General features: G+C 47.8%; 2 protein-coding genes across 2 annotated transcripts; one reads left to right on the top strand and one right to left on the bottom strand.

Annotated features, from left to right (window-relative positions):
• Nucleotides 1–886: 886 nt before the first annotated feature.
• On the bottom strand, nt 887–14,187 carry LOC136647546 (protein brambleberry-like). The gene is made up of 13 exons (XM_066623155.1): nt 14,177–14,187; nt 13,423–13,591; nt 9,934–10,062; nt 9,579–9,764; nt 8,253–8,475; nt 7,750–7,866; nt 7,462–7,641; nt 6,933–7,143; nt 6,185–6,328; nt 5,203–5,267; nt 4,203–4,375; nt 2,668–2,768; nt 887–1,022 (listed from the first exon to the last, which is right to left on the bottom strand). Exons 1-13 carry the CDS (start codon nt 14,185–14,187, stop codon nt 887–889), a joined length of 1,845 nt encoding a protein of 614 aa, XP_066479252.1.
• Nucleotides 14,188–15,568: 1,381 nt separating this feature from the next.
• Nucleotides 15,569–26,136, top strand: PYCR3 (pyrroline-5-carboxylate reductase 3). Its single transcript, XM_066625895.1, has 6 exons — nt 15,569–15,666; nt 17,961–18,025; nt 22,747–22,926; nt 23,543–23,755; nt 24,054–24,146; nt 25,656–26,136. The coding sequence occupies exons 1-6, from the start codon at nt 15,576–15,578 to the stop codon at nt 25,836–25,838; spliced, it is 825 nt and encodes a 274-aa protein (XP_066481992.1). The 5' UTR covers nt 15,569–15,575; the 3' UTR covers nt 25,839–26,136.
• The last annotated feature ends 329 nt before the right edge of the window (nt 26,137–26,465 follow it).

Below are 26,465 nucleotides of genomic sequence, written 5' to 3'. Positions count from 1 at the left end.
CCCCAATATTTTCTGCACAGTCTATTTCAGTGTTTAGAGAGCTTGGCATGCATTGTTCAGGTACATTTAGCACAGCCTTCCAACTATTCTAACTCTTGAGTGTGGTTCTGTTTTCTCTGCTAATACCTTATGACACTTTACATGCACAAATGCTTTAACTGCTAGAATTCGATCTTTAAAGGATTCCATTTGCAATGGTAGGAGTCCAAAATACGAAGACAGGTGGACAACAGGGCTAGGATGGAGAAGGGCTATACACCACATTCCTTGCTTGTACCCCGCCTCTACCATGAGCATCCCCAGTCATACTTCCCTCCTATGCTACACCAGCTTCCCGAGGTTTTGCACTGCAGTCTGGCAAGAGCTGTAGCTTTCCTCCAAACTATGAAATAGTTTGAGGTCTCCAGAATAGAAATGAGTAGGACCTGTGTAGCAGAAATCCATTCTAGGGAAAACTTTGCATGACATGCAGCATGCACTCCAAACAGCTGTTAACTGTCAGCAGTTCTCACATTAGTATGGATAAGGGGAAAAAATGCAGGTTGTATCTGTAAAATTTATTCAACAAGTACACACATGGAAGGTTTCACATTTTTCAAATCAATGCATTGCTGACTAAGACAGTGGCAGTTCCATTCTCCTGCTGCCCTGGGTGACAGATGAGTTTGGATTTTTAAATTTTGAGGGGTCTTCAGGGCAGGAGAGGTAGATGGCCTTGTCTTGTTACTTCATCAGAAGCACATAAATATAAAATCAAATACAGATTTAAAATATGCCTGTTCCCAGAATGGAGTATGAAGAATGATCCCCCAAAGCCATCTGCTCCTCCAATTCCAAGATGACTCAAGATCCATTTGAAGCAGAGAGGCTTCAGTGATTTGGCTGCTTAGGTGATGCAGGAGGCTTCACCAGAAGCATGAATATGGCAGAACATGTGGCCAGAGAGTGCCTTCTTCCTGCACTGCTGCCCTGTCCTGGTGACTCCTTGGCAAAGCAGCCGGGGGGATGCCGAACTATTGGACCTGAAAGGAGGAAGAGGGTGGAGGGATGATGGTACACAACAGCCAGTCACCCCCACCACACACACATCGCTTCAGGATTTAACTGAGTGCCAGTTTCATAAACTCTAACCAGCCTCCAGATCATCACTCTTCTAGATTATGTCATTTCAAGGTCTATTTCCAGAGATTTATGCATCTTCTGTGCCCTTTGAACCATTCGCATGAACAGACCTGACAGCTTTTCCAATCACTTCACCTCACTATGGAAGTCAATCCCAGATAAACTCTTCCCCCCCCCCCCAGCTTTTTCATCTGTGGTCATTGGTGAGCAGCCACTCCTCTCCTGCTGTGCACAGCACCTACCATAAGCCCCACTGGATCAGGCCATAGGTCCATCTAGTCCCACTTCCTGCATCTCACAGTGGCCCACCAAATGCCTCAGGGAGCACACAAGACAAGAGACTGGTGCCATTCCTTGCATCTGGCATTCTGAGGTAACCCACTATGCTTTAGGGCAGTGTTTCTCAAACTGTGGGTCGGGACCCACTAGGTGGGTCGTGAGCCAATTTCTGGTAAGTCATGTAAAACCTAGCACAGCTGCCATTGAAAATATGAGAAGATGGGATGCTGGGAAGGGAGAGGACTGTGGTTATTTTGCTTCTGTCAAGGTTGTAGATAGGCTTTTTTTCTATCTGATTCACTTTTCTATTGGCAAATGGCTGAGAACCCAACTTACAGCTGCATTCTCTGGAAAGCAGCCGGCTCTCATCACAACGACGTCACTTCCAGCCATGGGTCCCAGTACGAAAAAGTGTGAGACTGCTTTAGGGTGTTTCCACTGCCTGTCAATCATGTTTATGGCAAGGTTCTAAACCTTTCAAGCAGAAGATTTGGAACTGGCAAAGAATCTGCCCACCAAGAAGCATCAGGGAATTGTATGGTGACCACCCTAGTTCTGCTGTGCTGCCCAACTGCTAGTTCACAAGTCAGTGATGCAAACATGTTGAGATGGTGCAATTTGCTCCACGTTTGTCCTCTGTAAGGATTGTTTTTCTCCATTTATTAAAGTTCATGGAAGAGGGTTGCATCTGGCAGGCACACACCTCTGAAGCCCACATGCTTCTCTGGCCTCAACAACCATACAGTCAGCAGAACATCTGGGAAACCACTATTTTGTGCCTGGCTCTGGTTGGTTGACCTTGGTGTGGCAGCAACAAAGTAAACCACTCCCTCCAGTCTGCAGTGTGTCCACCCCTGCTGTAGGCTACAATTCTCAGTGCACATGAACCGGTGCTGTGGCCCAGCAGGCCTGGCTGCAGCACCTCATGAACCATACATTCCTCCAGCTTCAGCTGCCACACAGCGGGTTTCTGGGGCAGGCTTTTACTAGTTCCTCAGTGGGCAAGTCATTACGGATGGGAGTTAAACCAAGACCAGTACAGAGTTCATTGTAACCAAAGGGATTATATAACCAGTCACCACTCCCCCACCCCAAACAACAAACACAGCCACGGTGGATCAACTGAAAGTTGATCCAGCCCAGCAATGGATCTAATTTATCCCCCAACAATAGCCAACTACGTGTCTCTCACAATCACATCATTAAAATGATGGCTGCCCCTCCACTTATCCACTGCATGATAAAGGTTAGAGGCCCCCTACTTACACATCACTGATGATGGATCCATTTGGGCTGCAATCCCTTGAGCTGGGAAAGGGATGGGAGGCTGAGCCCAGGTGGCGTCTGGCGAGTCTCTCCAAAGGGAACTGTTGGGAGAGTAAAGAGCAACACAACGTTGGTAGGGGGTGCCTTCATTTTGGCCAAGGAAGAAAACTGACTGAAATGTATGCAGACTGCAGGCACCAAGGCTCATCCTCCAGTCATGAGGTCATATGTAGCTAGTGCCACCATGAAAGAACTGCTGGATCACACCAAAGGGTGTCCATGTCCAGCACCCCGTTTCCTACAGGGTCCAACTAAATGCCTCCAAGGAAGGCCACAGGCAGGTTGGTGTTGCATCTTTTTAGATTGTGAGCCCTTTTGGGACAGGCAGCCATTAGTTATTTGATTTTTTTTCTGTAAACCGCTTTGGGAACTTTTTGTTGAAAAGCGGTATATAAATACTGCTAACAACAACATTTTTAACAATCCTACCCAGGAGTAAGTCCCATTTACTAGCATTTTAAAAAGAATATACATAGTAGCTTGTTTAAAGTACAGGTCTGTAACATTACCCCAAATTCAGTCACATACCATGGGAGCATCAAGTCTAATATATTAAAAATTAAATACTGAAATGAATGGGGACCCACCTGAAATGGGCTCGTGACCCACCTAGTGGGTTCTGACTCACAGTTTGGGAAACTCTGCCCTACATCATGCCTATCTGTAAATACCAATCATATTTCTGTTTTGGACATGGCATGATCACAGACGACGCAGCTGCTCATTTAGGGCTCAGGCAGCACCAATCCAGATGTGTCTGAGTGGGTGGGGGGAGAATCGCAGCAGGGCACTCTGGCACCTCCAGAGGTCACTCTCCACCACACCGAACTCTTCCTTCTTTCCCTTAGCCTTTATGGGGATGGGGAGGGTGTTTCTGGACTTCCCAGCAGTAGTGTTGCCAGAGGGGGCCAGCACAGTAAGTACTGCAGGCTCTGCAACGCTCTGTGTAAGCACCATTTGGCATCACCAGCACATTGCTGTCACTGCCTGGAATGGTTCAGACCGTGAGTGGGAGGGGCCACTTGCACAGCATGTTGCAGAGCCTGCAGTACTTACTGCACTGCCACTGGCTGCGCTGCTGCTTCCCAGGAAAGGGGAAACCAAGCAGATCTGAAATGAAACTGGGCACAAGTGCAGAATTAAGGAATTCTGATATTCTGCATAATTCTGAACAACTGACATTTGAGGGGCATTTTTTCCAATCACATGAGGTGACCTTATTGATCCACCCAGGCCAATACCGTCCACTCTGGCAGCAGCTCTCCAAGGGCTCAAGCAGAGGAAAATCTTTCCCCATCACTTTCCACTTGACCTTTTCACAGGGGATGCTGCTGTAGACCGAACTAGGCACCTTCTGCAAGCACAGCTTGCATTCTGCCCTTGAGTCTCAAGAACATTAGATGCCCAAGCCAGATTCTCTCTCCCCTTTTCCTCATTTCCCTCCCACAATGCCATAGCCACGTCCTCTCCAATACCTCATGTCTGGTGGGGCGCGTCAAGCTGACATGGTGTAGCCTGCTGGCTTGGACGGAGTGGACCAGCTGATGCTTCTGGTACACTGACCCCCCTGAGACTTCCCATACTGCACCCTCACCCAGAAAAAAGTTTCCACTCTTTGCTGGGGATTCTTGTTCCAGGTGGGATCCATCTGCAACACAGCAATAATATTGGCCTAGTTAGCAGAGGAATGAAGTGGAGGAGCTGTAGCACTGCCACATACCATGGAGATTCCTAGAAGAACATCACACAACTACGTTATTTATTTAAGAGTTTACTACTTCAAAAAATCAAAGCCAGTAGTCCTCATGGAATTTGTCCCAGATGTGGGAGGCTCTGATAAAATTGTGTGCTGCAAGGTTAAATGTTCAGAAGTTGGAACTGAAGTATGAGTTCTCCATCCATCATGCCCAAGTGCTGGGTTTAGAGAGGGGGATGCTGGGTAAATCTCTCAAACAAGTAGTTGGTTCTCTTACAAGATTTTACCAGGTTTGATATTCTTATTTGTATTTGCATGCATTAGCTACTTTGAGTTCCCTAATGGAAGAAAAGTATGGTAAAAATAGTGTGGCCTTTTCAGCCACACTAGATGCTGTTCCAGAACCACCATTCAGAGTGCGATACCAGAGTCTCTCGAGACTGAAGGTTGCCAACTTACTTACTATGATAAAAATAAAAAAATCACAATCCCTGCTTAGCCCTAGAGAATGATAGGGTGGGACTTTGGCCAGGCCACTGTCTCTGTGCTGAACCCATCTCAGAGAGCAGAGAAGAATAGGCTGAATTCCACATTCAGTGTGGGATAAGAAGAATAAGTATTCTTTACAAACTGTTTTTCCCCTATAAGACTTTGCTGCAGTTTAAGGTAGAGGAAGGTAGAAGAGAGCTTACTTTCTGCACAAAGCACAAAACTCCCATCACCTTTGCTGCCTTTTTTCTTGGTCCCCTCAGTCACAAAACTTCGCCTGTACTGCTTACCAGACGCACAGCTCATTTCTGGCAGCTTCTCCAGTTCCTCTCTCCAGAGTCCATCATCATCTTCCCTGCAGAGAACAAAGGAGGCGGGCCTGTGATTTCTTGCAGGCAAATACAGAATCTGGTTCCTGCTCCTTTCTCCAAATTTGCCCAACTCAAGAGTGGCATCCCAACCTATGCCATGACACGCAAAGTATCTGTGGGGTGCTCTGCCATTCTGCATGCTGGAGCCCCCCAAAACATGGTTGTTCTGAACACCTGCTCTATGGAGGTGGTTGACCACTGGGCAGAGGACCCAGTAGGCACAGCCAATGTGATGCAGTGGCTGGACTACCCTTACTGGGTTGATCTAGGATCAGGGAGAGCTAGATTCCATTCTTCACTCAGCCATGAACCCCAGGGGGTGTCCCTGGCTAGTTACACACTCTTAGCTTAGCCTCTCTTACACACAAGCTTAGCTTAGCTTGCCCTTTATGTGCGAGGATGGAGGAGCAGGAGGCAGAAAAGAAGGGAGTGCACTGCTGGGAGCTTCTGGAAGGAAGGATGGAATAAAAACATAACAGTAAAGCTCAGGGAACCCAGAGAAAAGATAAGTGTGAAGGGCGGGCATAGTGAGGGAAGAAAAAACAAGGACGGGAAAACAGTTTGGAGGACTTGTGTGGAGCAACAGTAAATACAGGATACAGTTTGCTGCCATCCACGGTTTCAGGTATCTGTGGTAGCAGCAGGAACGTATTGGGGACAGTGGGGGGATAACTACATGTGTACAACCGTGTCAACTTCAGACATTCAAATAAAATAAAAAGGTGGTCAGGCAACATACATCAGGATGCAAGTTGCACCGTTCATCTGTCCCTACTTCAAAGTTTGGGCTATGAGAATGCAGAGCAATTACTCAGCTGTGAGGGAAGCAGCCATCTCTGCTGGCACCAGAGGTACTCACAAAACAAACTTTGATTGTATGTTCCTTGCCACTGTTTCCTACCTTTCAGGAGTAGAAGTGATATGGCAGCCAGTGGCACATTTCAGCCCCACTGCAGGAGCACTGGAGTTTGACGCCTTCTGGGGAAGTGGCAAAAAAGCAAGGATGTCTCTCAGAGCAGAGTGACAGATGCTTCCTAAAAGCCAACTGCCTAGAAGAAGAGCACAGGGGACGCAGGCATTACCTACAGTCTTTATATTTCACACACAATTTTCTCTGTTCTGCTTACAGTAACAAAAGACATTTTTGCTTTCATTATTCCCATTTGTCTTTGACAGTTCAGTTTTAATTCAACGTTGGGCCACATGTTGACAGTGGTCAGATTCAGGTAACAAGCCATCATGTTTGTTACAATTATGAGCTGATATAATCCAGACACAGACTATGGTTTGTTCTATACCAGGAACGGAAGCTTCCAATCCACCCTCAGAGAGAGAGGAAAAGCCCAGGACTAATTGTAGCCTGTATCGTTTAAACGCACATGCATACTTTTTTGTTTACAGTTGAACTGTGTTTAGCAACACTTTTGGTTCTTCAGACCATAAGAGCCCCTGCAAAGTGCAATGTGCAGGTTCCAGAATCACAAGCAGCAGGTCCAAGGGATGGATTACCCATAAAACTTGGATGAGCCAGGAAGCTTGGAAAGAGGCAAAGAAGTCACAAATCCTGGTACTACACACCACAGAATGAGGGCAGGATGCTAGAAGCACAGATATGCAGCGGGGGAAAGAAATCCAACAGTATACAGTACTTGCCTATAACAGCCAACACCAAGAGGATGGTGAGAGACTTAAATCCCAAGGAAGCCACATGGTTTAGCTCAGAGAGTGCATTAGCTACAACCAGGACTAGAAGCGTGGCACGTGGAAGGCCAGGAATCTGCAGAAAAGTCATGATTAGGGCTGCCAGCAGAAAATAGCTTCCATGTAGAACACACGTGTTGACAGTGCTCAGGCTGAACCCTGCAAGGCAGAGGTACAGATGTCAGAAGTCAAACTCTAATTCCACCAGTCCCCACCCCTCTCCGGCTGCAGAGCCTTGTGCCATATTCCACACTGGCCCATGGAGTTCCCCACCCCCCACCGGATTTTCCAGGCAGTAAAGTGGACAGCAGGGCAGAAAAGCCCTCTGGAATAAGTGATAACTCTACTCGCACTGCTGTGAATCCAAGTCATCATCATTGCAGCAGATGGTCTTGGCCCATTTCATCTTCCTTGAAATTAGGAAGTCTGAATAGACTCTAGCAAAAGGCAAACTCCCTCATGAAACCCCAACTTTACCTGCCCAGTTGATGAATCTTTGGAGGTGCTGGAGCCGTCCTTCCACATTGCTTCGCATCCGGTCCATAGCACCCAGCACTAATCCTAGACTCTCATTCATCCTTTGCAGCTTCGTCATCATTTCATCATAATACAGGGCAGTTTGGTCCCGATAGGCCAGAAACAGACCCAGATTGGTATCTTGAGGGGGAAGGAAGAAGGAAGGACTCTGAGGCAGGTGTGTTCAGTTGATGGAACACTGTCTCATTCAAAGGGAGGCTGGGGTTCAGCTTTGCTCCTGGCACAAACCTATTTTGGAGTAGACTTCTTGAGCTCGCTGTTGGACTTGGCTCAGGTCCTGAAGGATGGCTTTGTGCCCTTCCTGTAGATCCATATCCTGGTTATTCAGATGATTGCTTATGTTTTCTGCAGAACGAGCCAGACAAACAGCAGTTTGGAATTTGAAAGTTAACAGGCCGCACCTCAAGGTTCTCTGGGCTTCACTGTACACACCGAGCTGACAAGTTTACTGTTATTTTTTCCATTCAAAGCCACTTGCATCCCAAGTGGACTCAAAGCACAACAATCTCAATGTAGCAAAAATCAAGCAACAATTACAGTACTGTATTGCTGACAGTGTTTTGATATGAATTTGTGACTGAACTGCTTTTGATTGTTATGGATGTTATATGTATCGTTGTATTAGCTGCTCTGGGTTCCTCTTGGGAAAGAAACATACATCATAAAGGAAAGGAGCCCTAAGAACTTCTCCCCATGGCATTGGCTCATGCACCTTTGATCCTTGCCCTCACCCATCCTCCTTGTGATGCCCTCGATCAAGCGTGCCACCTGCTGCTGCCCACTCGCAATAAGTGCTTTCTCCTGAGCCAACTGATCCAGGTTGCTGTGGATGGACTCCTCCATTTGTTCCTGGCTGCCCTGCAATTTCTCTTGCTGGGCCAGGAGCTTGTCTTGGCTGCTCGCCACTTTCTGCAGGGACTCTGAAGTCAGCTCCTTCAGTTCTTCCTGGTTATTCTGTGAGGGAAGTCACAAAACAAAAGCGTCCAATGCAAGTGCAACTACACCTGAAAATTTGGAAGACAATGCATTGTAGTGTGGAGAGAAGGAACACACTTTGTGAATGCAACACAGTAGCTGAAGGAAAAATGGAAGACAAAATGGGGAGCTTGGGAAGAGGAACCGCACATAGTGAGGGGTTTGGGGAAAATGAACATCAAGGAGAGTTAATGGGGCTAGGTCAGGACAAGCAGACAAAGGATAAAGAAAGGAGGCCAAGAGAATGACTGCTAAGGGGCCAAGGGAAGTACTATGTGGTCATGGGGCGTCTTTATCATCAGTCAATCAGGGTAGTTCTGCCTCCAAGAGGTTGCAGAGCAACACACAGGGCCAAGAGAGGGAATACAAGATAGGCAGGATACAGGGGTTGATGTTTCCACTGCCCACGAAGATCCACAAAGAATTAAACACAAGACAAAACAAGGTGGGACTCTGCAGCACTGATAGGCTCCTGAGCAGGCTTGAAACCTGCTCTAACTTCTGTCTCTTTGGACCCAGTTTAAGTAGAGTTTTTACTGGAGTGAAACCCAGTGCAGATAGCAGAGTGTGCAGGTCATTTGCCACTACGGGAGCAAGGTGGAACCCCTAACCGGGGGAGGGGGGGGCAGACAATCTGACCCTGTCTTGGGAACATTGCAGTGTTGTGTTCCCAACCCCACATAGAGCTATGGCCTGTGGGGTGCACTCCTTTTTCTCTCCTCCTGCAGATATGGCCTGCGGGTCTCTTTTCTGGCCAACCTCATCTTCAGGAGCTCTTTTCGCAAGGACTATGCCTGGCCCACACACCACACAGCTAGTCTGCCTCTCACCCTCACTTGCCTCTGTGGCCATCTATTCTGCTTCCCCATCTTCCCCCTGGGCTTGTACCAGCAGTTCAGCCCTTCACCAGTTCAAGTGTCAGCAGCTGGTGTCTCACTGCCAAGCTCCACCATGTTCCGCTGTCTACCCTGCCCTCTTCCACATTGCAGGAACCTGATTCTACGGGACCCACAACTCCTCAGCCATTCAACACCACATCAACCAAGCCCAAAACGAGGAGAATGTGCTAATGCACTACAGACCTTCAGCATCTTCATAGTTTCCAACTGGTTGACCGCAGTGGAGACGAGGGCATTGACCGTGTGCTCTGTCTGGCGCTTGAACTGCATTTGACGGGTGGCATAGCAGACTGCCCGAGCTCGGTTGCTCACAATGTGGTAAGCAGTCCAGGTATCTGGGTCCATTTCAGCTGTGCATTCTGCTAAGGTCTGTAAGGAAATTGAATGGAGGGTTGCGCAACTCTCATTTCAAGCTCGGGTTCAGTTCCAGTTTCCTGAAGACTTTGGCTCCAAACCAGTGTTTGTGCTGGGTTCAACTCCAACAGCTGTTTTTAGGATGGCCCTTGACCACAGTCTGGGAGTCTGCAAAGTTGCTTACCAGATCTGTGGTGCACAGGTAAGTCCTGCGACCCTCAGCCCTGGCCTGACAGTTGAAGAGGGACACAGCCAGCTTGGCCAGCTCTTCTTCCGTCAGATCTGAGCAAGATGACTGAAGCTGTGCAACAACCTGGCAATTAAGAGGAGAAAACAGGGAAGAGGTGGACAAACAGTTCATGAGGCTGCCCATGAAGACAACACGGAAACGTCTGCTAGCGCAAAACATAGCAGTCGGATTGCTGAGTTGTGAAACCTTCTGCACATATGTCCTATACCAGTGGTTCTCACCCTTTTTAGTGGGACCCACTTCTGAGAATGACAATCTGTCTGGGGCCCACCAGAAGTGATATCAGCAACATGGAAGTGATGTCACAGCCAGAAATGACATCATCAAACAGGAAGTGGCATCACTGCGGTGTGAGAGCTGGAAGTGATGTCATCAAGCAGGAAGTTCTTGCCTAGAAACTCAAACTGTAAATGACAAGAGACAGTATTCCAGCTCAGAAGCTTCTTCCAGTTCTCCCCGCCCTTGCTACCATTGCTATCAAGCAAAAAATAAAACTCATCTGGAACAAAATATTTGTGGATTTATTTACTACGGTTTTTATTTCTGTCTTTATTTACAAAATCTCAAGCCACTTCTTGTATTGCGCTTGAAACTAACAAACACTGATGTGGCTGTTGATGCTGTGCTCAGCACTAGCCAGAAACAAGTGCCCCCTCCTCATGCACCTCAATACAAGAAGTAGCTTGAGATTTTGTACATAAAGGAAATAAAAACAGTAGTATCCCCCTCAGAAGGAAGATAAGCAGGGACGCTTCCCCTCATCTCCCCCAAGTCTAAGCATGTCTACTCAAAATTGACTCCCATTATTGGCAATGGTGCTTACTCCCAGGTAAGAGTAGACAGAACTGCAGCCTCAGAGAGAAGTAAGAAGAGGGGAAGGGTGCACATCTGAGAAGCGGCTGGGGGAGCAGCACTCTCCCTGGGTGCTTCCCTCCCCCCCCACATGCCAGGCTTGCTCTCCCTCCCCCTCCTCCTGGCTGCTCTCTTGGCAGCCAGGCAACCAGGGATCCCCCTCACCCCAGCAAAGATATAAAGAGAGGACGTGCTAGCCAGGACAGGGAAGGATCCTGGCTTCCAGGCAACTTCAGAGAGGGAGAATGGTTGCGATGCAGAGGATGAGAACGGCAGTGGGGTGGCGGCGGCGGCGGCAATGCTGCTTTCAAGGCAGACTCACAAGAGGGGAGATCGCAGGGGTCTGCCTCTACTCACCCAAGCCCTGTATTCAGGTCTCCGCCTACACTCTTCAGCCCAGTCCAGCTGCAGGGGGTGGGGGAGCTGCTCTGTCTTGCAACCCCAAGGCAGTCCATCCCATCAAGGCAGCCAAGCTGACAAAGGTTGGTGGGGAGAAACCTGGCCGGCTCTTCCACGTCTCTCCCGGTCCTTCTTTGCCTGCAATCCAAGCCTGCACTCTGCAATTTGCCCCCCTGAGGGAAGCCTGCAAGTGCAGAGGGAGGTCCAGCTGGAAGGCAGCAGCACGTTTTCTGGGGAAAAGCGGCACGCTGCTTTCTTTGCACACGTGCAAGCCGCTCTTAGTTACATCTCAATGCCGGGAAGCTTAAAATGGGGCACCCAGGCTTTGCCCACTTCCAAAATGGCGCCACCCAGGTTTTTTGCCATCTTCCAAGATGGCTGCCGTCAGCCTCTCGTGACCCACCAGAAATTGGATCACGACCCACCAAGTGGGTCCCGGCCCACAGTTTGAGAACCACTGTCCTATATAAGCCTTCTGAGTTCTCGGCCTTTTTAACATCTCTTCAACATCTTTTAATATTTTTTAAATACTTGGTTACAGGCCTGATTTTTTTTATGATTTGCTGCTCTATGCTCATTTTACCTGACTACTTTTTATCTGACTACTGTTTTTATGATATGTTAATATGCTTTTATCTGTTTTTAAATTATGTTTTTCATCTGCTTTAACCTGTTGTAAGCCGCCTTGAGTCCCTTCGGGGAGAAAGGCAGGGTAAAAATAAAGTTACTTATTAATTATTATAATTATAATTATTATTATTAACCACACCAACTTCAGGTTCCTGTCCAGGCCTAATTCCTAGAGCCAATTACCTAAAGCTTTGTACAGTATACTAACTGAAGGACTGGTTGCACCCATGAGCTCACCTGGGTCCCCTTATGTCACCCTCTCTGGCCTGCCAGATTCATTCAGCAGGGGCCACAGAGAGGGCCTTCCAATGGTCATGCTGCACAGAATGCTGTGACCAAGGAGGTTGCCAGACCCCCCATATTGCTGGCTTTTCAGCATTACCTAAAACACACCTCTTCTGCCTGACTGCGAATGGCTCCTCACCTGATCTTTGATTGCTTTCATAGCAGATCAGACTCTCTCAGTTTAGCTGACACAAATTTATTGTAGCCAATGGAACAGCAGCTTATTCTGCTGGCATTGCCCATCACAGCTATTTAACATGGTTTTATCTTTTTATTGTGAACTGTTCTAGGCAAATTTTAATTTGGCAAAGCAGAGTATCAATGCATTAAAACCTGCTAATGCCCCCCCCCCGTTTCCTATAGCACTGCTCCACATAAAAGGAGCTTTGTGACTGCAATTTGTCATCAAAGGCAATCCAAGGTTTTTCCCTCAGAACACACCTACTGCAGCTTAGAGGCATACCAAGATCACCTTTTTCTTTTGGGCTTCTTTATACCCCATAACAGGGGTGTCCAAAGTTTTTGGCAGGAGGGCCACATCAACTCTTTGTCACTGTGTCAGAGGCCAGGGGAAAAAAGAATTTACATTTAAAATTTGAATAAGTTTACATAAATGAATATATTAAAGATGAACTTATATGAATGAATGAAGGTCTTGCAATAGCTCAAGGCCTATAAAAGTCCTTGCACAAAGCAGGGTTGGCCTTTCCTTTGCTGCTGCAGCATCACAGACGTGAAACAGCAAGCAGTGGAGGGAGCCCGCATCCCACAGCTCACACGAGAGGTCAAACAGTTGCCCTCACACTGAGATCTGTTGCGTTGGGCCAGAGTGGTCTCCAACAAATCTTCAGAGGGCCAGAGGCTCATTGGAGACTGGGGGCTCCCTGAGGGTCACATTGAGAGGCCTTGAGGGCCGCAAGTGGCCCCAGGGCCGGGGTTTGGGCACCCCTGCTCCATAAGAATGCATTTTCCTCTGAAAATGAGATTTTACTCAAAACTAACTTATTTTAATGTGCTCCATGTCTACTGTAGAGCATACTGGAATATGGTCAGTCTTCATTCATGTGAACTAGTTCCCCATACCTCTATTGGGCAACGTTCTCAGGCATCAGGTAGGAACTACCCCTTCCAAGGGTGCCTCTCCCTGTTAAAGGAAGGAAGCCACTTCCACTCTAGAAAGCCGAGAGAAGAAAGCTCTGGGATAGCCTCCCACCATTCAATTCAATGTGAGCTTCATTCTCTGAAGGATAGACAAACCTTATAGTGGCACGTGTCCAGAGGGGACAATTCCAGCTGCCTGGCCTCAGCCAAGAACCTCTCATCAGCAGACATCATCTCAAAAGAAACATGTGGGATCCTTTCTGGGTCTGCAGCAGCTGTCGGGGGAAGACTGTTGTTTTCTGGGGTTGCATGGTGATTTAGCCAGCTGAAGAACCCAGCAGAGGGGGAAATGATCAAGAGAAAAGGGAGAAAATGGGTCCAGGAACCAAGAGTGAGCATCCTCAGAGGGTATCCTGTAAGAGAAACAAAATGTAACAGTGAGATGTAGAGAGGAAGGCCTCAGCTTCTCACATCTGCTCCCAGACACATCATACACAGCACAGCACGGCATTGAAACTTAGGCCCCAATCCTATCCAACTGTCCAGCACTGATGCAGCTCCAAGGTAAGGGAACAAATGTTCCCTTACTTTGAGGAGGCCTCTATAACTGCCCCCTCACTTCCGGATACAGTGCGTGCCCCTTTGGCATGGCTATATCAGTGCTGGAAAAAGGCCTTAATCACTGATCATAGGGCTCAATAGAGACCCTAATCACTGATCTCTTAATATGCACATAAAAAAGGTGGCTCAAATCCACCTTCTCATTTTCCTGATATTATACCCCCCTCTAAAGATGGCAGTTGTTGGATCAATATTTAGTTGAATTCCAGAAGACGGAGTCACCCATGCTCGCTTCTAATGGCCAGAGGATCAGAAGTGACCTCTGCCTCAGCCAAAGCTGGCACATCACCGATTCGACATCTCCTACAGAAAGCATTATTCTTATATGTGAAGGCTGGTAAGACTGGCCCTATCAGTAGAAGAACCTTCAACAGGGAAACCGAGCTGTACAGGTTTGTCCTCTGCCGTTCCACTTCACATGGTCCATCTATTCAAAGTACTGCTAGCAGTAACTGGTGATTACATCATCGCCAGTTACTTCCTTTGGGGATGGGAAGCCAGATGTGATGCAATACAGACTAGTAAGAGTGGACAAGCTCAGAAAACCATGCTCTAGAGCTTTGCCCACTGAGCTGAACCTCCTACTGCTGTCTGTTGTGTCGCATTCCTGGTCTCACTGCCAGGGCTCCCCCGAGTACCAGCAGACGACACCTCAAGTGCCATTGGCGGTAGCCATACCCCTGGCCGAGAAACACTGCTGTGAAGTTTCCCAAAAGGCATGTGGCAAGGACCAGAAATACCAGCATTCTTGACCACAGGCGCCCCCCCCCCCCATCTTGCAGCTCTCCCAGCCCAGGGCAGCCACTGCATTCCAAAGACACCGAGCCAGCCACGGGGCGGCCCGGAGCGCCCAGCCCCGCCCCGCGGTCCACCTGGAGAGGACAGGGCCGGGTCCTTTGAAGAGGAAGGAAGGCGGGGGAGCGTCCGACTCCTGGGGAGCCAAGCACGATGCGCCCGGCCGGGGGAGCTCGAGAAGCGGGAGGAGGGCAGCAGACTAGCCGCTGCCAGGTGCTGCAGCTGCTGCTGGGGGGTCGTGGCTGGGAGGTGCTTGCGAGCCCCCCAGCGAGCGATGCTCTCCGAACAGCACGGGGGACCAAAAGCCCCGGAGCACCCCCGACGCAGAAAGCAGCCCGGCGAGGCCCCCGAGGGGAGCCACACCCGCGGTGCCCACTACCACGAGAGCGCCCCAGCCGGCAGGTCCCTACCTGCCAGGTTGGTGGCGTAGCTGGAGGGGGCGCGCTCAGACTGGTAGGGAGACTCAGCGAGGCGTGCAAGCGGCGCCTCCCTTCGGAGCCACTCCTGGCGGGGGAATTTTGCTCCCCCCGCCGGGAATGGCTCCGAAGGGAGGCTCCCTACCAGCCTGAGCGCGCCGCGCCGCCCCCTCCAGCTACGCCACCGTGCCAGGCGCCCCTACCTGACCAGCCTCCACCCGCGCGCTTCTGCATCTCAAACTTTCCCGGGAATCGCGTAGCTAGGCCAGATGAAAGCACCTGGTGGTGACGTCACAAAGGGCGCTCGGCCAATCCGGGCGCAAAGACGTGTCTCTGTTTTGCATATGGGGCTGGGCCGCGCCCTGATTGGTCCCGGCGCGGTGCTACGTGTGCGCGTGAATAGACCACCTTCGGCCCCGCAGAAGGCCGTGCAGGGCGCATCTGGGTGGGGCTGTAGCTGCTGGGAGTGAGCGGAGGATGGAAGAAGGGGCTCTGCGGGAGGCGCTCGTGGGCTTCATCGGCGCGGGGCGCATGGCCCACGCCGTGGCCCGGGGGATGCTGCTGGCAGGTGGGTGCTCTGCGTGTACCGGCTGCGGGGTCTCCCGGTTAGCCTGCTGGGGGCTCTCTGGGAGAAGGGCCGCGGAGTAAGGTCCCTGTAGAGCAGTGGCGTAGCCGGAGGGGGGCTGAGCACTAAGCTTTGTAGGGAGCCTCCCAGGCGGCCCCTCTCCCTCCCCTTCGGAGGTGGAGCAGCCAGTGGGGCAGGGAGGCTCAGCATGGCTCCGTTTTGCTCCCCCCCCCCCGGACTGGCTCTGAAGGGAGTGTTGCTTGCTTGCAGTGCTGAGCTTCCCTGCCCCACTGGCTGCTCTGCCCCCCTCCAGCTACACCACAGGTGGATCCCAATGGAGTGTCGTTTTAAAAAGTGGGTTCCCAATGCTAAAAAGTTTGGGAACCACTGTACAGTACTAAACCCTAATGTTTCTGATACCAAAGTGTCTGTGATTTAATTCTCTGCCTAAATATGTGGAGAAACATCTTGTATGCTAAAAGTATCTCAAAACAGTAATTTGTCTCTATCGCTCAAATACTGAAATCTCTAAATCTTGCACACTTATGTGGAAGTTAAACCTGTTGAAATTAGGACTTGCTTCCAGGTTTCCATAGAAGGACTTGTGCCACACAAGTTTTTAAGGCGAGATTGGAATTTACTACTGGATGTGATTAGGAGCCTTTAAGTCTTAGCACTTGTCATGGAAATTTACTGCAACTCCTGGAAAAATGAGCTGTAGCTCATTCTTGACCATTCCCTGTTTGTTCTTTATAGCACACAAGATGACCACCATGGAAGGTCCAACTTGGTATTGAGAGTTGCATGAGAGGCAACCTACGTAATGGTGTGCTGCCGGCACTGCTTTGTCACCTTCATAGGCTACAGGGATCTGTTAATGTGCCCATATGTCTTTTTTTAAACCTATTTCTGCACAGCCCACAGGTGTACACATTTGATCCCCATGGGTTTATGCAATGTTGGGCAGAAATGGTTTAAGGATGACATTCTGAATGTGAATTTTGGAGAGTGATTTTGACATGGACTTGTGTTTAGCACTCTGAAGAACAAATCTGATCTGGGGTGGATGCTGGCCTCCTAGGAATACAGTGTGCACAGGAATTTATCTGTATATAATTATTTATTTGAAACATTCTGCTCTACCTTTATTTCTCTCATAAGTTGATGCCAGTGGTGTAGCTAAAGGGAGTGCAAAGTATTGAGCCTCACCATGGTGTGCAAGGAACCTCTCCTTCTCCCCTTCATAGCTAGGTGTACGCCTCTGTTTTGCTCCCACTGCCTGGAATGGCTCAGTAAGGCTTGGAAAACTTAGTGCTTTGTACCCCCTCTAGCTACACCACTGGTTGACACCCAAGGCAAGGCCAACTGAAAATGTTTAAAATCCTAAGCAATATATTTAAAACAGACATATAGTAGGACTATATGTAAAGACTTTCCCAGTACTCTTAGATTTTCCTTTACAATGATGACTAGGAACAGGATTGAGGGGATAATTGCATGGTAAAGGTGCTGATTTTCTTATAGGGGGGTGAGTCCTATGGGTTCAGAGAAGGGAGTGTAGTTCAACATCCCTTCTTCTGAAGAGATGAAGCTGGCAGAGCTTTTGCGCACTGTTGATATCTCATGGCCAAAATTTTCCTGAGTCCAACCTGATTGATATTTGGAAGACTTGTACATGTTATTGAAGAAGTGTTTGATTTAGATGTAGATTATCTCTTAGAGCAGTGTTTCTCAAACTGTGGGTTGGGACCCACTAGGTGGGTCACAAGCCAATTTTAGGTTGTCCCCATTCATTTCAGTATTTTATTTTTAATATATTAGACTTGATGCTACCCATGATATGTGACTGCATTTGAGGAAATGTTATAGACCTGTACTTTTAACAGGCTACTATGTGTATTCTTTTAATGATGATAGTAAAGGAAACTTACTCCTGAATAAGTGTGGGTAGGATTGCAGCCTAGGATAGTTAAAAATTTTCCTGCTTGTTGATGTCACTTCCAGTCATGACATCACTTCTGGTCGGTCCCAGCAGATTATCATTCTGTCCCGATGCTAAATGTGTGAGAACCACTGTCTTAGAGTATTACTATACTTGGATTGGATTGTTGAATTTTGATCTTTGTATCTTACCTATCTTTTAAAACCACTTGAAAGCTTAAAAACCTAATATTATATGCATTTTCATGAATAATTTGAGGAGGTCCTTCTGATAAGCAGTGTGGTTGCATGTTTGGCTGAAGCATCATCCATCTTGGATTCAAAAAGTCTTTGTCTCTCTCCTTTCTTCCTCACAGGAGAAGTCCAGGCAGTAAACATTCTAGCAAGTGCCCCATCCAACAGGAATCTGGACAAGTTCCAGGTAAATGGTGAGGGTTATGCAGAAAACTGCAACAAAAAGCAATGTGAAGTGTTAGAAGCCTTCTAGCCTGTCCTTCTGACTCGTCTTTCCCTGCTTCCACTACTCCAGATGTCTTTGAGAGAATTATATTCAAACCATCCTGAGAGATGTTAACCTATTTCCAAACTATTCCAGTGAGAATGTTTGTGTCTGTATCCTTCCTGTTCCTTTTCCCAGTACTAATATTGGAGTAATATTTTTCTAAAGCCATTACCCTTTCTGGTGGGTGTCACCTGCCTGAGATCTTAAGCCATTTCTGCCCAACGTTGCATATATGCAACAGGGATCAAATGCGTACACCTGTGGGTTGGGCAGAAATGGGTTGATTTGCTTACAGTTCAACTACCAGATTCAGAAGAAAGTTGTATACTAATTGTGCTCTAGGGAGACAGAAGAGGCAGTTACTTCTTATAAAATATTTGTGCATAGTTATTGAAACACTGAATGTTGAATAGAGATGCCCTTAACTGCAGGGACATGTGGTGGGTGGGGAGAAAGGTGAGGCAGAGCTTCCCTACTGGAGTCCTTCCAAAAGAAGCATCACCACTGCTCTTCGTGTGGGTTGAGAGTGCTTCTCAAGTGCACTCCTCAAGTGCCAGGTAAAACGAACACACCAAGAGTTCACTGGCTAGATGGAACCTCACAGAGTGGCGGTGCTTCTTGTTGAAGGACTTCAGTAGGGAGGCTCTGCCTCACCTGCCTCTCCACCCACCGCATGTCCCTGCTTTACTGAAGAATAAGCTGTAAAACAGGGGTGCTCAATACGTCGATCGCGATCGGCCGGTCGATCGTGAGGCAGAATGAGTCGATCACAGGTTTCTCTCCCGTCCACGCATCCCTGGGAGTGAGCCCCGTCCTGGGAGTTGAGCATCCCTGGGAGTGAGCTCCTGTCCACGCATCCCTGGGAGTGAGCTCCGTTGACTCTACTGGGGCTGACTTACCTTTCCCCTGCTTTTGCACTGGTATGTATGGAGATCTGCCCCCCCCCCCAACTTCCATCTGTTGGTTCTGTGTGCAAGGGGTTTTGCACTGGTCTTGCTGTGATGTCTAAATAGAGATATTCCCTCCCCCACACCTTTCCCCTGTTTTTGAACTGGTCTGTATAGAGATCTGCTCCCCCCCCCCCCCACTTGTATTGGAATCGAGGAAGATCTGGTGAGGAGGTAGATGTGGTGTCAGCAGTGGCCCCTTTAAGGGTAAGGCCTGGGCATCCAGCAGAGTGTGCTGCACAGCTGCAGCCACTTGAAGGCAATAGGGCCCTCAGGGATATAAGAGCACCTGAGGCAGGAAGGGCTCCACCTATTTATGTGAGTCAGCCTTTTCCTACATGAAGATCATTAAGTCCAAGTACTGTTCCACCATGACTGATAAACATTTGGAAGTGTGCTTGAGGCTGGCTGTCAGCAGCTACTGTCCAGACTATGCATCCTTGGCTGATTCACTTCAGTGCAAGTCATCAAAGTAAACTCAAGTAATTACAAAAAATGTTTATAGTTAATTATGTTGTGTTGTGCAATATTGGCTAATGTGGTTATGCAAGGTACACCAACATACATTAAGAACATAAGAACAGCCCCACTGGATCAGGCCATAGGCCCATCTAGTCCAGCTTCCTGTATCTCACAGCGGCCCACCAAATGCCCCAGGGAGCACACCAGATAACAAGAGACCTCATCCTGGTGCCCTCCCCTACATCTGGCATTCTGACTTAACCCATTTCTAAAATCAGGAGGTTGCGCATACACATCATGGCTTGTACCCCATAATGGATTTTTAAATGTTATATGTTATGATGGCGCGAACATATAAATGTTATATGTTATGATGGCGCGAACATATAAATGTTATATGTTATGATGGCGCGAACATATAAATGTTATATGTTATGATGGCGCGAACATATAAATGTTATATGTTATGATGGCGCGAACATTATAAAAAAAACTCTGGTAGATCTCCGGGCCTTGCTGGGTTTCAAAGTAGCTCTCGAGCCAAGAAAGTGTGAGCACCCCTGCTGTAAAACATGTCCCATGTATTAGCACTTTGTGAATTTATTTGAGTGCTGGTATTTATATAATGCCTCTGTTAATAATGGCTGACTAACAGCCCAATCCTATTTGGATGTCATGGCCACAGCACACCAATGCCAGTTCAACAATTGCCATAGCCTAAGCCACTTAGCAAGGGAGCGGAACACCAGAGGCCAGGCAATGCTATCCTGGCACAGGCCCTTGCATTAATACCACCCATGCCTCAGCCACCATGGCACAGTCCAGTATCCAAAGACTGCTCCATTATCTATGGAGCAGTGGACTGGCATTGGTTATATGTCAGAGCACCTTCCAAGGGGCTAATCAATGCAGCCACCTTGCCCCACCTAGAGAAGTGCTGCCAGAGCAATCAAGCGGGGGTGGGGGAGCAGACACAGGGCCAATGAGTGGTTATTGCCAGGGTAATTCCTGGAGCTACTGGGCCATAAGCAGCAAAGGGGCAGATGTGGGCAACTCCTAGGCATCCCAGCATGCAGGGTTCCAGCCCCCTTTGTCACTTGCACAAACACGTGTCCAGGAAATACCATTTTTACCATTTCCTTTCAGAGGAAAGGTAAAAAGACGGCTGTCTTAGAAAAAGGCAGCCAGGTGAAACAAACACACCAAGAGTTCACTGGCTAGATGGAACCTTTTTCCCAGGCAGGATGAGTCACAAGGGGAGTCTCAGAAGCACTTGGGCAAAGCAGGTTGCTGGTGGTTCAGTGCACAAAAGCTCAGGCTGGGAGTCAGTTGAAATGGGTTTGAGCCCGGCCAAGTTTGAGACTTTGCCTCACTCATCTAAGTACTCACCTTTTGCCTGACTAACCAGAAACAGCCATTGCATGGACAAAGGAAGAAAGGGAGAGGAGGCTCGAACTCACTAGAATCTCACTCCACAAAGCTGCTCTCTAAGCATCCAGTCGCAGCAAGAGATGGGCAAAGAGTACCTTAAGCAACATCACTTCGATGCAAAGAGGCACACCTGGCTGGGGGCCATAGCAGGTGTGTGCTGCAGTGACCTGTCCAGCTATCCACACCCACATGCACTCTGTGCCTTTTGCTCCATTGCTAGCACTGCAAGTGTGGCTGTTAATGTATTGCCTGCCCTGTTACCAGTGGTTATTTTTTATTAAATATTAATTGTATTTTGTATTATGCCCTCATGTTCAGGGAGCCTGTTAGCACTGGTTTCTGGACTATTTTCTAAAAATCTGTATATGGAACCAGAGACCCTGCTCTTTCTGAGACTTGAGTCAGTGATCAAACCGCTTGACCTAAGGCTAGCTCACACACTCTGGAGAAGGAGATCAGACAACAAACTGAGGTAATCTATTCCTGTTGGCGTTTAACTATGGTGGTGCCATCCTATCTGCCTGATCAGTCTTAACGGGCGCATTGATCAGTTGGGGGGATCTGGAAAAGTGAGCAGACAAGGAGCATGCTCCGCACCAAGGGCCATATCCCTAAAGAACTGAACAATCAATCATATTCCAGGAACACAGTAATCTGGTTAGGGTCTTCCCATACTGACCTGTTCAACCACCATTTCCCAGAATGGTGGGAGATGCAGTTCCAAGTGTTTTTTTTTCCTTTCCCCGTTGTTCCCTGTGGGACTATTCCTCCCTGTGCCAGTTCTGTCATTGATATAGTATTTTTCTGGCATCAGGTGCATATTTATTGTATGAAGGTGGGGGTAGGATAAGGCATATGTCAACTTGATCTCCCTGTTTTGGCTTCTTCGCCGGCAGAGTTGCACAAGTGTCTGAGTTACGCCAGTGCCTATGGCGTTAGTAGAGGTGAGGGAATAAATCCTACATGTCGCAGAGCTGAGTTTTGTTAAGAACTTTACTACAACAGTGAAAGAACAGCAGCTGTTGTTTCACAGGCAGAACAACAAGACAGAAAAAGAAGGTAGGAGAGAGTAATCTGCAAGCCTTTAAAACGAGGAACCACATAGATGACTGCTCCTGGTGCAGTCAGCCTGGTGGGGTTGAATACATACATATCCACTGTGGTACAGATCTAGCTCCCTTGCTGTTGGTCTTCCAGCATGTGGCATGTGTCCTGGCAGGTGGGCTTCTGTGCTGGTGGTACACCAGCTTATGTGGAGATGAGCTGGCCTAGCTCAAGGTTAGGATTGGGCTGTAAGCCAAGGTTTGTGATCTGGAAATAACTGTACTTTTTTAGCAATACTCCTTCACACTTCTAACCACCTACCTTTGGTTCACATAATTTTGGTAGTGAAAAGTAAATATCTACACTTGCCCTCCCTTCAATACGTGAATAATGGATGTGTTCTTGCAGTTCAATTACCTGACTATTTTAGTTGAACTTCATTCAGCTGGGGTCATTTTGTGGTCCTGCCACCATCTGGATGTTGTGCGGAAATGTTGAAATGGACCACACTGCAGTGCTGGAACAAGAGGATGGCAGAGTGTATTGATGGATAGTAATCTGGATTAAGTTGCCTGGTTTATTCTGCATAGGCTAGTGGCTCCTGCTTCCAGAAATCCTTAAAAGATTAGTTCATGCCTTGGAAGATTGATTGATTGATTTTTCTGGCTGAAGCAGGTGTGAGTGAGGGGGCCCCGGAAATCTGGAACTGCAACATGATATTCCTGTTTATCTTTTCCTGCTCTCTTTTCATGAAAGGATTCCGGCTGCAAGACAACACACTGTAACCTGGAGGTGCTGAAGAATTGCACTTTTATATTCCTGGCTACCAAGCCTCATATCCTTCCAGTAGTTCTGCAAGAGATTGCGCCTGCTGTCACCCCACAGCATGTGATCATTTCCATGGCAGCTGGAGTCACGCTTCAGACCCTAGAAGAGGTGAGTTATTGGAGGAGTTTCTTCTTCCTGGGAAGCCCCCAGAGCATATCCCCATAGGCACATCCTGTTTTGTTTTGTTGAGGAGGGTCTTTGTGAGACCCACATCTGATAAATACATATATAGGAAGGGTCCATTGCTCAGTAGCAGCACACCTATAGAAGGGCCTGTTTTGTTCCCTGCTATCTCCAGTTTGAAATATCCTGTGTGGCAAGGCTGGGAAAAAATTTCTTTATGGAGTTATCTGAAAGGCACTTTAAATCAGAGCTGAGCTTGCTGGGCTAGATATAGGGCATGTGATTGCTTGTCCCTGGTTGTCAGTCAGGTGACTGGTTCTTTTCTGAAAACAGAGGTAATAGGTCTGGGATGGTTTGTAAACCATCTGTCTAGAAACTGCAATTTGTAAACACTTCCATAATGGCTTCAAGTCATCTTTGTTGGATTCTTTGTGTGGGGAGGATACCCAAAGTCCTGGATGAAGTCCTGCATTTAATGAATTGCAATGGAATATTCTGACTTGAGACAAACCTTTGCCAGTTGACCTGAATGTTGGTATAGCGTGTATAAATGCCTACCAAATATATCCTTTTGCTTCTATGTCTGTCTGTGACTCCACAGCTGCTTCCTATTGGTACCAAAGTGTTGCGGATCATGCCTAACCTGCCCTGTGTGGTCCAGGCAGGTGCGATCATTCTGGCCCGGGGCACCTGTGCCAGGGAACAGGATGTAGCCCTGCTGAAGAGGCTGCTTTCTCCTTGCGGGCTGTGTGAAGAAGCTCCTGAATCCTATATCGACATCCACACTGGACTAAGTGGCAGTGGCGTTGCCTATGTGAGTGATTTTTGTGTTGAGTTCCTGTTGGCCTGTCGCAGCCTTTATAAATTGCAAGCATGATATTTGGCCTCCAAGAATTCCAGCCATTATTGGCTTTTGAAAAGCCCAGCTTGTCACCATGATGGCTGTGGAAATTTGTGTTTCAGCTCTAGCTCAGGGCAGAGCACATGTGTGGTGTGAAGCATTGTTCTGAAGCTGCCAAAAGAGATTCACTCACAACATTCTTACCCTGTTGTGGAGGGTGAGGGCAGCAAGAGTACTGATTGCTTTTCCTCTCCCCTGAACTCCCACGCAGGTATACATGTTTGCTGAAGCACTAGCAGAAGGTGCTGTGAAGATGGGGATGCCAGGGACCATGGCCAATAAGATTGCTGCTCAGACACTCCTGGTAAGATGATCAGGTGACTTTTCTTTGGAGTCAAATTCATTCTCTGCCCACAATTCTGTCTTGCAATTTCCTCTCCTAGCTTGATCAGTCTAAGTCGTGTTCACACAAGCAGTTATTTGTGAGTGCTTTGTCAAACCATTGACAAAATTTGTGATGGGTACTTGAAAGTAAATTCTACTGAAATAATGGATCTTGATTCTGAGTTAGAAAGGGCCTGCAAGATCATCAAATCCAACCCTCTGCCAGTGCAGCCTGTCTGCCAATTCGTGGCAATGAGAAGGCCAGGGTCACATTGGCTGTTTGGAGCAGTCATGGACAGAAGGTCAACCAGGATCTACTGGTTGATCCCTGGAAAACTTGCAATAAGTAGATAAGCAAAAATCAGTGACTTCCAGGTATTTAATAACAGTATCAACAGGCTTCCCTCTCTTGGCTATTGAAATATTTTTCGTGTGTGTGTTGTTCTGTTAACAGGATTTAATTTTTTTTGGCAATTGATGGATTGTTTTTGTTGAAAGCTGCCTTGAGCCTTGGAAGAGACTGGGTTCAATCACATTCAGTAAATATGTACTTCCAGCTTCTGAACTGTTAGTGTAAGCACTGCAGACTACAGCTCTGTCTACCAGGGAGGGGTTGTATCTTAGTGGTGGTGCCCCTGCTTTGCATGCTGGAGGTCCCATACTGTCCCCAGCAGCTCCATATAGGGCTGGGGAAGGCATGGAGAGCTGCATCATCAATGTAGTTCTATTGTGCTGGCTGGACCAAAGGTCTGACTCTGCAGAAAGCAACTTCCTTAGTTTCCCGTTTCCCTATAGTTTCCCATAGAAATGTCCCTAAGTTTCCCTGAGCCCATTTTGTCAGATTTCTAGACATAGCACTGTGAGGGAAATGTAGCAGAAGAGAACTCTGGAATAGCTCACCCGTGCATCCCCTTGGCAAGACTTCCCTGAACTTGTGCGGCACTGCTGCTGTCCATGGGAGCATTTGAAGAGCATAGTAGCAAGGGACTGGTTCCCAAAATAATCATTACATAAGCATTTACATCTGAATACAGTCATAAAATCCATTGCTGATCTATCTGGCATCCTGCATTGGTATAATTAAACCTTCTTGTGCTACTAAAGCCTGATCTAGACTAGACTAGAGCTCAGCTACATGGCCTGATTGTGACTTAACTATTTAGGTGACCTGGTCAATTTCTGTAATTATTCCCATACCTTTCCTTTTATCTACTCCTGTTCCAATATTACCTTCCTGTGTTGTCACAGAAATAACTTGAGTTACTGAAGAAATAATTTATATTACTGAATAGTTTCCTCTGTTACCAGATGTCCATTGTACAAAATGCTTTACAGTGCTGGTGTGATTTGACCTTCACCGTATCCTGGTGAAGTAGATTAGGCAAGTCAGTTGGCTTCCTTGCCGAGTATGAGTAAGGCTCTGCCCTTGGGTCTCTCACACTATGATCCAGCACTCTCTCCACAATCCATTTGTCTTCTCTTCTTCCAGGGAGCAGCTAAAGTGATGCTAGAAACGGGTGAGCACCCAGCAGTCCTGAGGAGCGCTGTTTGCACCCCAGGGGGCACAACCATCCACGCGTTGCATGAGCTGGAGAAGGGGGCCCTTCGAGCGACTGTCATGAATGCTGTGGAGGCAGCCACCAGCCGGGCTTGTGAACTGGGCAAGAGATAAAGGGACAGCTATCTGGTGGCTTTGTCTGTGCAGGGATTCTTTCACCAAGGAACAAAGCAAGCTGGCAACAAGGCAGCCACCCCTTGTCCAGCCAGCCCTACCTCTGTGGTCGCCATGTAAATGAAACGAGGACCCTCAAATATGACATTTGGTACCAAGAAGCTGGAGTTTCTCCTGGAAGAATATTGGGAAGAATCCAGCGACTGAAACTCTGACAGTGGTACTGTTTTGAACTTGTATGATCCGTTCCAGGCCCCTACAGAGTTGATCTGCAATAAAATTGCTGCTGTTGATGATGGTCACAGTATCTTGTTTACTTTAAAACTGTCTGATTCACAGGGAACAAGTAGGGAGCTGCACTGCCCTTCATCCCCCCATTACTATTCTTTTCTATTAAAAACATGCACCTACTTTTTGCTCTTTTTAACCATGAGCTGTTATTGTTGAGTCTGCATGCCTTAAGACCCCACAGATGCTGGATTGTACAAGCGATAGTAGAAGGACTTCCCACTTTATGCTAACATACCTTTTGCTTTCCACTAAGATGTCTTTCAGACCACAACCTCTTTCTTAGACCCAATTCTCCTCTTATTTATTTGGGGTGAGGTTCAGTCACTTCTGGGAGAA

Source organism: Tiliqua scincoides, chromosome 4, assembly GCF_035046505.1.
Source record: "Tiliqua scincoides isolate rTilSci1 chromosome 4, rTilSci1.hap2, whole genome shotgun sequence".
Taxonomy (NCBI): Eukaryota; Metazoa; Chordata; class Lepidosauria; order Squamata; family Scincidae; genus Tiliqua; species Tiliqua scincoides.
The sequence above is the reverse complement of the archived record's forward strand: the minus strand, read 5'-3'. Positions and strand labels throughout refer to the sequence as shown.